Below are 16575 nucleotides of genomic sequence, written 5' to 3' on the forward strand. Positions count from 1 at the left end.
TAAGGTTATATTTTCCTACAATTCTACTACTTATATACTATGCCCCCCCCCTCATTACATCACAATTTATTTCCAACACCACGAACAAAACAAACAGTTCCACACTATTCATATTCAAACTAGTTATTAACCCAGAATCTTGTTTTTAAATGTCGGGTTTCTCGTGAACTGCAAAATGTTCCTTAATTGGGTGTTTGGGCTGTATTTTTACCTACCCTGCCTCTCTCCTTATTATCTATATTTGCTTGAAATAATTTATTAGATCTAAAGCATATTTCTTCCTATTCTTTCCTTCATTTTCAAGGTCACTCTAAATTCTATTGCATATCTCCTAATGTTTGCAACTGCTTTTGTCTTTGATCCAGAAGGGAGCACTTTGAAATCCATCATCTAATGATGGCTGTTAAACTGTACAAAGCCCAAGGCTGACTGATACATACTATCACTTCATATATTCCTAGTCAGTTTCTCAGACTGGTGATGAGTCATTTAGAAGCCACCATCTCAACGCTGGTAAAATTTGGGAACGGTATGTTGCTGTTTCTTGAAAATACATGGCTTTAAAAAAAGAAAAGAAATATAGATGATACTAGTAACATTCACCAGAAGCAGGCTTCAAGCAGCAAGCTCTAGAAATCCAGATTTGCTGGACAGAACCCAGTCAACTGGGCAGTTAGTAACTAATTCTTTTTTTTTTTTTTGAGACCGGCCGCACCGCGCTCACCGGTCATCCCTATATAGGATCCGAACCCGCGGCGGGAGCGCTGCTGCACCCCCAGTGCCGCACTCTCCCGAGTGCGCCACGGGCTCGGCCCAGTAACTAATTCTTACCTCAGGGTGAGGCAGCTTTGGTCTTGGCTGTCTGGCTGTAGCTCATAGCATAGCCTTTCAAGGCCTTAAGCAGACCTATTTTGCTCTTAATTTAGATGTAATTTAACGAACTCAATTATCTGGTTTCCCAGATCATCTAAGTAGAAACACAAGAAACAGTAAGTTAGAGCAGAAGAAAGAAACTCAGTATCCAGCAGTGACAGTTAACAGTGTCAAAGGACAACAGAGAAAACTGGAAAGCAAACCTAAGCACATAAAAAGCAAAGCAAGCTTGGGTGAATTAACTAAGAGCAGATGTCATCCTATAGCCTTTGAGCTGAGAGTACCAGGAGAGGAGAGAAGAAAAAAATATTTGGAGAAATAATAGAAAACTTCGCAAATTTACTGAAAAAATAACCTGTGCATCCAGGAAGCTCAATTAACTCCAAGGATAAATGCAAAGAGTCCCACAGACAGACAGATCACAGTGTAAATGCTGAAATTCAAAGACAGGACTAGATCTTGAAATTAGCAAGAGAAAAGCACTTTTCACTTCCAAGGGAAATTCAATATGATTAACACCTTACTTCTCATCAGAAACAATGGAAGCCTGAAAGCAATGCAAAAAACATTCAAATCGCTCAAAGAAAAAAGTGGCAACCAAGAATCCTATATTCAGGCAAAGCTACTATTCAAAAATTAAGATGAAATATTTTCCCAGATAAAAACTGAATTTGTTGCTAGCAGACTCGTAAGAAATACTAAAATTTCTTCAGGCTGAAAGCAAGTGACTCCCAGGAATACAATTCTTTTTTTTGTGTGTGTGTGTGTCTTTTTTCGTGTCCGGCAACGGATTGCAACCCTCAGTGTCGTGCCCGTACCGGACCGGGACCGGGACCGGCAACGGGATCGCAACCCTCGGTGCTGCGGCCGCACCTCGCTCAGCCAGTGAGCGGGAACCGGTCTGTATGTGGGATCCGAACCCTCGGCGGGAGCAGCGCCGCACTCCCAAGCGGTGCACTGTAGCAGTGCGCCACCGGGCCGGCCCCAGGAATACAATTCTACAGGAACAAAGAACATTGATAAAGGTAATTATGTAACCATAAATGCATATTTTTTCTCCTTCACTTAATTGACTTAAAAAGCAATTTTATAAAATAATATGTAAGGGCCAGCCCGTGGCTCACTTGGAGAGTGCGGTGCTGTTTAACACCAAGGCCGCGGGTTCGGATCCTATATACGGATGGCCGGTTGGCTCACTGGCTGAGTGTGGTGCTGACAACACCAAGTCAAGGGTTAAGATCCCCTTACCGGTCATCTTTTATTAAAAAAAAAAAATTAAAATAATATGTATATTATAATGTATTATTGGGTCTATAACATGTAGAAATGTAATATATATGTAATAGATTTGTCAGTAATAGCACAAATGAGTACAAGCAAAGCTATAATAGGCTAAGGAAATAACCAGAGATGGTTAAGTGATAATTATAACAAAGCACTATTGGCTTTGTAACATCATTAATAGATGTGATATGTAGGCATTGCCTAGAAAATAATTTAGTTAGACATGGTACTCAATGAGGGTAAGTTTCAGATATTATTACACAATTCATTACACTTCCTGTCAAAACAGAACACAAAAATTCAGTGGTACCAAAATACAAGGAACCCTCATCTTTTAGCTACTTTTATTTGCTGTTCTAACAGCTAGGCTAAAAACACATTTTAGAGTACTTCAAAAAGTTCACGCAAAGATTTGTGTTATCTCTTAAATTTATTTTTCTATGAACTTTTTGAAATACCCGTGTACTTCTTTATCTGTTTTGGAGTTTTATAATTTAAGAAACCCAGAAGTTGGTTTCTAACAGTGAAAACTGGGAGACAGTTAAGAACCAGGTTTTTGTTTTGTTTTTCTTCTATTTTAGTAATAAAAAGTAACATAGTAACATAAAGGACAGTATGCAGGTTCCTGAAACAACTACAGATAGAACTGCCATGCAACCCTGCTGCTGGGTATATATACCCAAAGAAATGGAAATCATCATGTTGATGGGATACCTGCACTCCCATGTTTATTGAAGCTCTATTTACAATAGCCAAGAGTTGGTACCAACCTAAATGTCCATCGTCAGTTGACTGGATAAGGAAAAGGTGGTATATTTACACAATGGAATACAATACTGCCAAAAAAAAAAAAAAAATACTGCCATTTGCAGAAGCATGATGAACTTAGAGAAAATTATGTCAAATGAAATAAGCCAGGTACGGAAAGAGAAATATTCCATGTCCTCACTTATAAGTGGGAGCTAAAAAGAAAGAACGAAAGAATGAAAGAAAATACAATCACAATGTTGAACTTAAAAAAGAAGAGAACAGAACTGAGGCTACCAGAGGTGGGAAAGGGGAAAGGGAGGAGTGAAGAGAGGAATTGGTAAAGGGCCATGAAAATCGATTACATTGTATAATGGTGAATATACTAATTACCTCAATTTGAACATCACATATTGCACACAGGTATTGATACTCACTCAATGCTGTACCTCACAGATATGTACAATCAACTATGTTCCAAATAAAACAAAACAAAAAGATAAAAAACACCCATAATCCTACTCCCTCAACACAGTAACTTTGTCATTGGTTTTATTGCATTAAGCATTCATTTTATTTTACAGAGGTATAATTATATTTTTCTTTTTTCACTTGGTATTACATTGGATACTTTTGAAAGTACAATTATTTTTTTTATTTTTATTTTTTTTAAAGATGACCAGTAAGGGGATCTCAACCCTTGGCTTGGTGTTGTCAACACCACGCTCAGCCAGTGAGCCAACCAGCCATCCCTATATAGGATCCGAACCCGGGGCCTTGGTGTTACCAGCACCACACTCTCCCGAGTGAGCCACAGGCCGGCCCTGCAAGTGCAATTATCATTCTGAATAGCATCACATGTATTCTGGGATATGTAAGTTATTTTCTTGTGTCTTTCTCCCTCCTGCCCATTCTGTTTTCATGTGGTGGACATAGAAGGCATAGAGCCCAGACTTCCAAAAAAACAAACAAAAAAAGCAAAATCTCAAACTTTGGTGGGTTACTATAGATGGCCTCTGACTTTATCAAAGTTATTGGATGTTTAAATACAAACAAGCTTCATCTCAGTAAGATTTGTAGTGCAGACTACTAATTAGAAGTTTTGGCTTAGTCTGTAATAAATCTACCAGACTTAGTAGGTAATTTGGAAAGCAACAGTACATTTTAAAATTTTGATAGTTTCCCCTATATCCATAAACCTGCCTGTTACTGCTACCCTCCCTACTTCAATATACGCCTGGCAGCAGTTGTTTTGAAAAAAAAAAAATTTCAATTCTGAATTAATTAAGCAGTACAATAGCTGAAATTTGCATTTTATCAGCAGATAAATAAATATAATTTAAAAGGAGCATTTCCCTGTATTTTTCAAATATAAGAATCTCATTTCTTAAAGCACGCTATTAAAACTTTTTTCCAGATTGTTATTATTGTATTATGCAAGCTTAGTACATGCCTACAAGAGGAAATAGAGGGAGTAAAATAATTTCAAGTCCATCTGGCTTCATACGAAAGAAACAGTTTAACAGCGTTCAGCTCACTGACATTTGGAAAGACCCCATTCTTTACTTCCTGTTTTTTTATTTTTTAACTCTAATGTCAAGTGATTTCCAGGCTAGAGGTGTTTGCTTCCTTCCTTAGCATTACTCATTCAACTATTCAGTCAGGGGCATAATCTGTTTAGAGATGTGGTAAACAAATGCCTTCTTTCTCCATCGTGCAAATTACAACTCAAAACATAATTTCAAGTATCATAAACATAAATTGTTACTTTTCTTGGTTGCTAGAGATTTGGGGTGTACATTATTAGAATGCAACATGCTATCATGGTGAGTATTCACCATGAGTATGTTTGAGTATATCGCCTAGTTTAAACCAAAGCAACAAGCTAAAAACCAATTAGTAATAACTACTTTGATATTTTTTTAATGTAATTGCTTTTTCTTGGCATGTTATAATTTGTAGTAAATGGCTGCTGAAGTAAACACTTGATTGTTTATTCATGTGACCATGGTTACCATGCTCAGTAGGTTTTAACACAACTAAAAAGCTGTTACTGTACCTAGTAATATAAATTACTACTGTTAAATACTTTAAATATACAAATCATTAATTTGAGAAATGTGAAATGCACAACCTATCATTTACTACTCAAGGAGTAAATTAGCTGATAAGAATTTAGGAGCCATTAAAAAATAAAATTATGACTAACATTAGAGAGCAAGTAAATTTATGTTGTCTTATAGTTTGAAAGGATCATCGGTATATTACTCCAGATGAACTTGGTAAAGAGAAGATAATGGGACATAGTACCACTGTTCATTGTAGATTTTGGGAAAGTCACTTTGGGTTTGTTTCTGCACCTGTAAAATGTGGGATTAGGCTTTCTGATCTCTAAAGTCTTTTTTTTTTTAAAAGATGACCAGTAAGGGGATCTTAACCCTTGACTTGGTGTTGTCAGCACCACGCTCAGCCAGTGAGCGAACCGGCCATCCCTATATGGGATCCGAACCCGGGGCCTTGGTGTTATCAGCACCTCTCTCTCCCGAGCGAGCCACGGGCCGGCCCTCTAAAGTCTTTAAGATGTGTGTTTTATCTGACTTTCCATAATACCTGTTCATGAAAAATTGCTCATTTTTGTCATAATGTTTAAATGCACCAAGAATATCACTATTTACACAATTACTGTCACTTTACCATTTCTTTTTTTTTTTATAGTACGGCGGTCTTGGCCTTTTATTTTATATATATTTTTACATCCATTATGCCATGAATTCATAGGGAATAGGTTCCAACAGCTCAGGCTCCTTGCCATTGGTTCTCACAAAGTGTGCTTCTCTGGGTGGAGCAGGCTGGCGCTTCAGTTGAACCCAGGTTCCTTTCTCTTTTGCTTCCTTCTTTTTCTGATCATTTTCCTTCAAGCGTTTGAGGAAACTGTCTCGGCTTTTAGAGTGCTTAATATGCTCAATACACACATTAATTCTCTTGGCAAGAATCTTGCCCTTAACCTGTTTGTTTACAATGCCAACAGCATGCTGGGTAACATTGTAGACTCTTCCAGTTTTAAAAGTAACATTTGTGGGGCATTCTTTTTTGAACAGTTCCCATTCCCTTGATGTCTACAACATCACCTTCTTGTAGATTCGCATGTATGTGGTCAAAGGAACAACTCCATGTTTTCTAAAAGGCCTAGAAAACATATATCGGGTGCCTCTCCTCTTTCCCTTTGTGTTCGTCATTTTGGCGAATTACTGGAAGATGGCGGTTCCGGCCGAAAGGCAACTTTACAATTTCTAAAATTCATTTTCATTTATCACTCTCCTGAATACCAATATAATTATAGAAATCATAAAAAAATTCTGTTAGATATATATTCTTAGGACGGTAGATTTGCAAAAGTCAGAAGTCTAGAAAAGTGTGAAGATAATAAATCAATTTATGAAACTTTTATCTACCATTGTGCTTTTTGTACTTGCAGGATAACGGCAGGAGGTATGTATACAGCTGACCACTTTCCAACAATTAGCGTTACTATCCAAATCGTACCATGTTATGCACAAAAGGCAAATATCAAAACAAGCTATCTAGGACTATTCCAGCCAAGGCTAAAATTAAAAATTAACATGAACCATTACACGTGAGCAGGGCTGAGAGATTTTCATATTAGAAATATAAGGGATATTATTAAATCAGTTCCAACTCTTCATTTCTAGTGAGGAAACTTCGTAAGAAGTGATTTGCTCAAGGTCACACATCTAATTGGTGTCAGCTGAGCCCAGATCTGCCAATTCTATACACTTTTTTTTTTTTTTTTGGGTCCTTTTTGAGACAGGCTGCACCGCACTCAGCCAGTGAGTGCCCCAGCCATCCCTATATAGGGTCCAAACCCGCGGCGGGAGCGCTGTGTGCTCCCAGCGCCACCCTCTCCCGAGTGTGCCACGGGCTCGGGCCTACACTATCTTCTAAAAGCGATTGGGCAAACGATGCTCTGAGAAGTAGGAGAAATCTGAACGGAATATAAAATCATTAAAAAAATTTTTCCCAGTACATCTTTAAGGTTTAGTAATATAAAATCTTAAAGGGACCACACTCGCAATTCTTCTAATTTAACTTCCCATTTAAATCTGGAATTTCTGGGCTGGCATGGTTAGAGCATGGTGCTGATAACACCAGGGGCAAGTTTGGATCCCAGTACCTGCCAGCTGCTCCCTGCTGAAAAAAAAAACAAAAAATACCAAAAAACAAACCTTGCATCCAGTATATATAAAGAACTCTTACCACTCAATGATAAATCTGGAATTTCTTTTGTGGCACCTATGACAGATGTCATGCAGCTTCTGCTGCTCTAGTGGTAAGATACTCATTAAATTGTTAGAAAGCAATCCGTTTTCTTGATAGACAAATAACCATAAATTTCTTACAGAGCTCTGTGTCATTTTCACTTAGTTCTTTAGTCACATCCTTCAGCTAATCTTTGGATTTGTTTATGGGACCCTTTCTAACTTGATAAAACACCTCAGAATTTGCTCTAATTTGTAAATCATCCTTTCACTGCATCCTAAAATGAAATTAATATTGCATATGTTGTTTGACCAGCACTTTGTATACTGAGATCATTTCCCCTTGATTCCCAAGATTTTTCAGCACCCTTAAGATTTGATCAGTTACTAAACAGTTGGCTTATGTTATTTCTAGCAATCTAAAATCTCCAGATTTTGTCATCTATATACTCTGGACAAACACAGTTGCATATTTGTATCAATGGCTTTCTGTTGTTTCTAGGATAAAGATCGGGGTCCATGAAACCATCTAATATTGTGATCATAATTAGCCATCTAATATTGTGATCATAATTAGCCCATGTCAGCCTCAACCATCTATGCCATCCTTTCCTCATGACCTGTGATTAGTCGTCTTACATTTTAAATGCACCTTCCTTCCTCTAGGCTTCCATGTTTTGCTCCCCTCAGCCAGGAATGCTTCCTCTGGGTCACCCAGATCTAGGTTAATTCTTATACTTCAAATCTAAGTTCAAACCCCACTTCTTCATGGAACTCTTCCTTGCCCCCTGCCCATGCTCCCCTCCCCCAACAGTACCTTTCACCTGTTACAATATCCTACAAATCTCCTTCAGCTTTTATCAAAATACTAATATTTGTGCAATGAGGTGTCTGCCTACTCAGCTACCCTGTGAAGTCTATGAGGACAGCTCTACGTTAGTCTTTACCTAGCATAGGGTTTTGCATAATTTAGACATTCAGTATATATTTGTTGAACGAATGAACATATACTGGATTAGTATGATCAGTATTTAGATGTTCCCAGGTAATAAACATTCAGTTAAACCTTGGTTTGTATTTCATACAAAGAAGGAACTGTATAGGTTACAAGACAATCTTGAGGGAAAAAACCACCTCTCCAAAAGTGATTATAAAATTTAGAAAACTTTAAACTTTGTCCTATAAAAATGAATGGTACCTTTTTTTCACTCTTTCTAGTGGGGTGGGGAGTGTGGAAGAAGGCAAATAAGCACAGCTGAGTGAAATATTTGTTGTTTTACTGTTAGTTTGACATCTTGAACCAAAGCATTCACAATACTTGATATACTTTGAAGAGAATCATATACTATAGTCTTAGACATAACCACAGAACAAGCAGAACAATTAAAACTACATAAGGCCTTAAAATATATCCACAGTGTGTATTATTTCAATATTCATTCATTTACAAATTGGACTACATACCGTTAATTTTATTTTTTTTCTTTCATTGTTTTATTCAGGCAGGATTCATTCAAGGAAAGGCAACTTAGTTTTTGTGTGTGTGAGCTTTATTTTTTTTACTATATTGGTTAATATAAAAAGTTATGAATTTAATGTTTTCTTATCTCCTGTATCCAGAAGCAGATCTGTGAAATTCTCAGATAGTAATCTAAAACAGGTCCTATTCTTAAAAATAGTCAAAGTGAAAAGGGACCAAATAGCCAGTCAGTTTGTGGTCTTGAAGAACTAATGGACTTTCAGGTTTTCATATAATGAAGAGCACTGCAATTCTATGAGATTTATCAAAATTTAAAACATTGCATACAAAATCATTTTTGAAGCTCTAAATGCCTTTCAAATGACCAAAATGAAAATTTTAAGTAGTTGCCTCACAGTGCCAACCGTATAACTCAAAACTAGCCAAAATCCAGTGTTATCTTGACTTCTTTTACAAGGTAACTTATTCGTAAATTAACAGATGGCATAAAAATTAAGACTTACATCATTTTTTTTTGTAAAGATAAATGTATGGTAACCAGAGAATACAGAAAATTCCATGTATTTTACAATAAAATGACCGTTTAAACCTCTATCCCTATACAACAGGGTTTAGGTCAACTCTAGTGAACTTACATGTTTTCTTTTCTTTCTTTTTTTTTTTTTACAGTTTATTGTTTTTTTTTACAGTTTATGAGTACTTAATTTCTTTAGATATACAGCTGTTTTGGAAAAGAATATTACATTTGTATACCGGGATAAGATTTAGTACACTGAGATGTTTTAAAAATATTTATAAATTTGTTTCTGATATGCAAAAGCATTTGGCAATACTTTCACAGCATTTGATTTTATAGAATCAAAATTTCATACAGTACTCATCTTGATGTTTTAAAAAAAATTCACAGAAAAAATATAAATTATACAGCCTGACTGCATGATACTGTAACTTCCAGTTTCTAGTTCTGGTAATTTAAACCCTCATTAAGTCTGTTAACAAATCATTACCTGTACATTTATGAAGGCAACTGACATGATTTGCAAACAAAACCTTCAGGTTTTATGTTATTTGCCAAAGAGTGCAGTTCATCAAGAAAAGACCCAGTATGCAAATTTACAGAATTTTACAAATTTACCAGTTCCTGTGACACAAACTGTTTCAACCTTTCAAGGTATTGTCCATAAAGTTCCACATCATTGTGACCTGCTCCTTCAACCCACAGAGGCTCCACAGGTCTTTGGCAACGCTCAAACAACGCGAGGCCATGTGAAAAGTCAATGACTTCATCTTCAGTCCCATGAATTATTAATACCGGAGAGGTTATTTTAGAGATTTTGTCAATGCTGTAGGGAAAGAGGAAGGGGGAAAAAAGTCAATAAATTAACTATGCGAAGGAACATAAAACAAATTTTCTTGTGTTGTATCAGACAGATAATTCAAACAGCAGAACTACATAAATCAGTTCAGAAGGGATAGATGTTTTTTGGATTTTGAATAAGATTTAAAAGTTGCCTTTTACATACTCCCTAACTTCAGATCATCTGAGGAAGATATTTCAGGTTTGCAGCTATTTTATTTACAAGTATACATTTAACACAGTGAAATAAACACTGAACCTAGTTAACAGTAGTGTAACAATATGTGCCATTTTGATGATTACATTACTTAAACAATAAGATATACTGAAAAACTAATGCTGATAAAATTCTTGGCCATAATATTAAGAAATACAACATATAAAGTGAAAATATGATTGCTTAAAATTTGAAAATATAAGTGACTGAACTCATCTGGACAGAGTCAAGAGTTTAATATAATCTGATAGGGTGGAGATGAAAAAAACGCTTCTGACTCAAACGTGATCTTTCAGGTTAAAAAAAAGAAAAAAGCAGCATAGTTTATCTTAAAGGATAATGGGCAGTTTGCTGCTTCAGGTAGAACAGATTCCCAGTGTCCTCAGGTTTTGCAACAGAATTATACCACTGAGCACGAAGACTTTGTGAAGCTGCCCCATCAATTTTTTCTGCCTCCAAAATTATTCATCTAAAAACATCAACAGCAGTCTGATTTTCTTTAGCAGAAGATTCCAAGAAAGTTACCTTTATGCACTTGTGTTTTGCATTCAATGGTATTGTCACCCTTAGTGTGCTTTTCTACAGTGTTGGTTTTTAGCAGAGAAAGTTAGGTTTCAAGGGGAGGAGGAAACTAAGGACCATTTCAAACTTCATCACTTTCTATACTTGTTTTATTCCTTCTTCTTCCTAATCTTCTACTAAAATGACAGCAAAATGTTTTGTTTTTTGTTCTTGTTTGAATAAACTCATAAAAACAGGGATAATGTAATAAAATATAACAAACTTTTGGAGCTGGAAAGCAGATGAATGTGTGAGACAACTGATTAACAGGATGGAAGAGGGCTGGCCCGTTAGCTCACTACAGAGCGCGGTGCTGGTAACACCAAGGTCAAGAGTTCGGATCCCCTTACCATCCAGCTGCCGAAAAACAAGCAGACAAAAAAAGGATAGGAGAAAACCCAACTTTAATCAGATAGAAGGTGGTAAAGGGAAGAAACAATCCAATTTATACCAAAGAAAACCCTAGGAAGCAAAGGAATTGCCATGGGAATGAAGATGGGTGCATGAAATAGGATTCGTTTGAAGTCTGTTTAAGAAATAGTTAGCCCGGGGCTGGCCCGTGGCTCACTCGGGAGAGCACGGTGCTGATAACACCAAGGCCACGGTTCGGATCCCATATAGGGATGGCCGGTTAGCTCACTGGCTGAGCGTGGTGCTGACAAAACCAAGTCAAGGGTTAAGATCCCCTTACGGGTCATCTTTAAAAAAAAAAAAAAAAAGTTAGCCCCTTCTTCCCCAGGTCCCTTCTCCTCTTTATGCAGCTGGGTAGCTGCTCTCTCTCAAGACTGGAGGGGTCTGTGAACTAGGGCTCTGCCAGACAGAGTTTAGGGCAGAGCTACTATAGACACCAAGGAAATATGACTGCTGTGAACCCATTTCCCTGCTTGGCTCCTAGAGTGCTGGCAGCCAGGCCTTCACTCTCCAAGGTGGAGTTTTAGAAAAAGCCTTCTTTGGAGATTATATCAGATCAGCTCTTTAGTCTCTCACTCCTACACATCGGCAGACAACCGAGAATTATCAGACACCAGAGGAGAGTACTTCAAATATGAGAGAGAGATCAAAATAAATAATTTCAAAAAGGTAGCTTAGAGGAGACAGGAAGACAGAGAAGAAACCCTACCAACAAACAACTCTTTTAAAAAATCCTTGGAAAGAGAGATAAGACATTATAACTAAAATGGGAATAAAATCTTGAAAATGGGAAAATCATCAATGAAATAATTTGAGGCTGAATTTGGTAAGAAAAAATACTTGTTGTAGTGGATTGAGTTATGTCCCTCCCAAACTCACGAAGCTTGAACTGTGTCCCCCAAGTTTTACGTATTAGAAACTTAGCCCCCACTGTGACTGTTAAGAGGGTGGGAAATGCTATTATGGTGATTAAAAGGTGGAGCCTTGAAGAGGTGATTGGATTGTAGGACTGTGCTGTAGTGAATGGATTAAAATGGTGGTCAGGGGTGTGGTTCTGAGGGCTTTAAAAGAATAGGAGAGTTTGTCTCTCTCTGCTTCAACCATCTTGCAATGTGAGACCCCCTGGGTCATTGTCACCACCACCAGATGTACTTTGGACTTCCCAGCCTCAGTAACTGTAAGCAATAAATGTCATTTTTCTTTATAAATCACTCAGTTTCAGGTACTTTGTTAGAAGCAGCAGAAACAGACTAATATATTTGCTATCCAAAAGATGTTCAATAGTAGAGGAATTAAAACTTAAAAAAAAAATGAACTGAGACTGGTGGGGGTGGGAAAGTGGGAGAGGGAGGAGGGAAAGGGAGGAACTCGTAAAGGACCATGAAAATCAATTACATTGTATAATGATAAAACAAAACAAAAACCCCAAAACAACAAAAAAAGTATAATATTCTTCAAATAGTTTATTGTTAGTGCGGCTCTTCTGGTATGTCAGATGAAAGAGGGAGCTAGACAGGGATGTAAGTTGGCAGTAGTATCACCTCAAATACTTCCCTACCAATTCAATCATTTGGCTGGATAGAAGCAGTATAATGCATATACCTACCATTATCTAAAACCAAAACAAAATAAAAACTTAAAAACCAAAAACTTCCCACAGTCTGCTCTAGCTTCCCCACTAAAGTGATCCCTTACTGGCTAAAAAATTTGTTTTGAAATGAGCCTTGCTATTCTTATAGAGAACCAAATGATGACTTGGTCTTTGGCCCATTTGTCATTCACAAAAAAAATCCTTTGTATCATCACCAATTGCTGAAAGGAAAGAAGATTGAAAGTTGCCAGCTTCTTTCTGCCTTCTTAACTTTGATAAAAGCAGGCTATCAATTTTTTCTCCACTGTCTTGAGAAACATGAAGAACTAGCTACCTTTCTTTCAAATCCATCTAATACTATGCATTTGCAGACTTTGTGGTGGCAATACTTACTCTAGTTCATTTAAGACTTGACTTTTTTGCAATTCACTTCTTTTCTAAATTAGATGTCATTCACTCATTTCCCCCTCTACTTGTTCCTCTCCTCCAATATTGTGTGAACCCACTGAACAGCACCCATCACCCATTAGCAGCTCAAGGCTTAAACCTGGGAGTCATAGCACCTTTCATATGGATTACTATCGCTCTAACACCCTCTTCATAAATTAGTATTTCACAATTTCTGTGTGCTAATATATGTACCAAAGAAGTTCATGGCCAAGTGAACTGTGTCATAAATACTTTAATTTTTTTGTTTTTGTTTTGGTGGTAGGCCAGTAAGGGGATCAAACCCTTGACTTTGGTATTATCAACACCATGCTCTCCCAAGTGAGCTAACCAGCCAGCCCTTGAGTCATGAATACTTTAAGTGACAGAAACAAAATTCCCTAGTTTCTTGATATTAATCTAATTTGAATATTGCTACTTACTTTGGGAATGCATCAAAGCAGTAGGTCTTCTTGGTATCAGGAAAAGCAACTCGCATTCCTGAGGTCAAAGGAGAATGAAGAATAACAGCAGCACTCTCATATCGAGCAGCAAGATCCACAGATGGTACAGTCCCTATACTTTGGCCATATATAATCACATTTTCAGGGCGAATGCCATACCTACAAAGTTCAAAAGTTAAAAAAAAAAAAAGTTTAACTGGTATGAAGTGTTCCATCACTCCTAAGGATTTGTTCTTAGAATGACTTGGAATAAGATGTCAACTAATTTATACTTAAAATTTAAGTTTCTTAGTCATCACCATCATTTTTAATGCTACAATAAGATCTGTATTCTCAGCTTATTTCACCTGTTTCAAATTGAATGTTTTTGAAAAATAATTGCTGAAGTGATGTAAGCTTTCAATCTTAAGAAATGCATTTATCAAATCGTTTATCATGCAATAGTAATTCACAGCCTAGCACACTGTTGACTAATTTTGGAACACATTATATCACTAGTATTTTAATGGACTGTGTTGAATGAATATATAACATTTATTTTCCATTCAATGTAACAAAAGTTCGTTATTTCTCCAGACATCAAGAGTGGCTCACTTTATTTCCTGAAATTGGTCATACTGATGAAATGCTATAGTTTCTGTACAGAATGAATAAAATATGTACAGTTTTAGTCAAAAGCAAATTACTACTTTTCTTGAAATTTGCCTTTCTTTAGTCATAGAAACGGACTACTGTTTGAAAAGATGAATGGATAAGGCCCAGGGTTCCATCCCTATACTGGCCAGCTGTCCCCCACCTCCAAAAATAAAAAAAAGATGAACAGATAAATAAGAATTCCAAACACTGTATGACTCAGTTAATTATGAATAAACTTCATGCTAACATCTCAAGAGTACAGTTTTACACCCTTTAAAACTGCTACAGACTCAATAAATATTTACTGGGTACCTACTAAGTTCTAGGAACTGTTACTTGTCTACAGTATAATTATCCCAAGTATAAACTACAGCAAATGTAAGTGAGGTGCTACAGGAGCTAATGAATGTGGGATTAAGGATTACACTAACATTAAGTATGCCTTTCCATGTAGAAGGCAGACGGCAGCTACTTCTGGCAGATAAGTGTCATTTGCACAACAGCTTCTAGTCTTTTGGAAAGGTAAGAGAGCTTTCTGAGAATCTGAACATTCACCAGAAAAGAGCAAGGCAAACTGTCTATGTGTTCACTTCTAGAGGCACAAGACTATTTCAACTATCCAAGCAGTGACACACCTTCCTGTAATTTCTTCCAATCAACCCTAGACAAGCATTTGGATATGACCCAGAGGTGGGGTTCCATGTACTCCAGACCGACTCTAAATGTGGGTAAACCAAGAAAAGCTTTTTTCTTTACAACAATCCTAGTTGTTTATACTTCACAGGAATGAAGAAATTAGGAGAATGAACATTTGCAGCATCACAACGCTTGAGGCTGCATATCGCTGTCAGCAGAATAGCAGCACTATTGGTGGCAACTCTGGGATTTGGGCTAAAGCTAGAAATGGCAAGGCTCTAGACAGAGTAGCAGGGGCAGCTGCCAGTTAAGCAGGGGAATCAACATAATACAATTTCAGAGTTAGAAAGGGCTTCAGAGACCATCTAATGCAGTCCAGCTGCTTAATAAGCAGATGTTCAGACTCACAGTGAGTTAGTGACAGACCTATAATTAGAACCCAGGTATACTGACTCCCACTCCAGTGCTTTTGCCAATACAGCACACAGACAAAGAGCTCAAAGACTGTGAGAGAAGGCTGCGGAGTGACTATCAGGCACTTATTTTCTGTTGGTTCATCAGAAAGTCAAAAACTGGGGTTATTAGAGATATCCAATTTTCCTGAAAAGGAGATCATTCAAATAATAATAATTTAAGTTCATCATTTATTTTCCCCTTCCTAGTTACTTAAGTCTTAACTTTTTATATTTATCAGGTAGTTCTAATTACACATATTTTTGTAGATAACAGAACTCCAGAACAAGAGAGGATCTTGAAGATCATTTACTCAACCTCTTCATTAAACAAAGGCTCAGAGAAGTTAAATAAATTTCCCAAGACTACCTACACTTACTAACTCTTCCAAATGTATTTATGGGTCAACATAAGAGAAAATATAAGTCTAAGATCCTAAAATACAAATGCTAAAATAGTTATGTGGGGTTATTTAGAAGTTTATATATTCTGCTTTTGTTCCTCATTAATACTGGTTATCAAATGTGTTATAAAAAAGATTAATTTATCAAGACTGGGAGTCATTTTAGAAGATTCCTTTAAATTGGTATATGACAAGGTAAAAAAAAATAGTAAAGCTGACTACTTAGAAGGGACCTTTTTAAAAAAACATAGACATAGCACACTGAACGGGATACTAATATGTTTTGTTTGAATAAAGTTATCCTTCTGTGTTACTTAGAAGCATCAATAATGAAGGCTATCTGTTTTAACTTAGCACCCTTTAAAACCATACTATTCCATGGAAGTTATATTTTAAAAGTATGAACATAGTACTTGAATTATATCTCAATAAAGCTATTATTTTATAATACTTTCGGTAGTTCTCATACTAAGTTCAACTGGATTACTCTGATAAGTAGGTATTCTTTTTTTTTTCGTTCTTTTTTTAAAGGCCTGATAGAACTGATATCAATACACCTGAAAAAGACTTTGATCTATGGGCCGGCCCGGTGGCGCACTGGATAAGTGCGCCGCTTGGGAAGCGCGGCGGCGCTCCCGCCCGAGGGTTCGGATCCCACATACAGACCGGTTCCCGCTCACTGGCTGAGCGAGGCGCGGGAGCAGCACCGAGGGTTGCAATCCCGTTGCCGGTCCCTGGTCCGGTACAGGGGCAACACTG

The 16575-nt window shown here is 37.0% G+C and overlaps 1 protein-coding gene and 1 pseudogene across 2 annotated transcripts in view; both read right to left on the reverse strand.

Moving 5' to 3' along the window:
- Nucleotides 1-5600: 5600 nt before the first annotated feature.
- LOC103607192 lies at nucleotides 5601-6316 on the reverse strand (annotated as a pseudogene). The gene has a single exon (XR_551948.1). The product of XR_551948.1 is annotated as a 60S ribosomal protein L21 pseudogene (transcript).
- A 2121-nt stretch (nucleotides 6317-8437) lies between these two features.
- Nucleotides 8438-16575, reverse strand: part of ABHD17B (abhydrolase domain containing 17B) — a 12242-nt gene continuing 4104 nt past the window's right edge. Inside the window, exons 3-4 of the mRNA XM_008591727.1 lie at nucleotides 13668-13847; nucleotides 8438-10004 (exon numbers count right to left, since the gene is read on the reverse strand). Of these exons, the coding sequence (XP_008589949.1) occupies nucleotides 9785-10004; nucleotides 13668-13847 (400 nt within the window). The 3' untranslated portion in view covers nucleotides 8438-9784. The remainder of the gene's footprint in view (nucleotides 10005-13667; nucleotides 13848-16575) is intronic.

Source organism: Galeopterus variegatus, unplaced genomic scaffold (assembly GCF_000696425.1).
Source record: "Galeopterus variegatus unplaced genomic scaffold, G_variegatus-3.0.2 Scaffold7226, whole genome shotgun sequence".
In the NCBI taxonomy this organism is placed as follows: domain Eukaryota; kingdom Metazoa; phylum Chordata; class Mammalia; order Dermoptera; family Cynocephalidae; genus Galeopterus; species Galeopterus variegatus.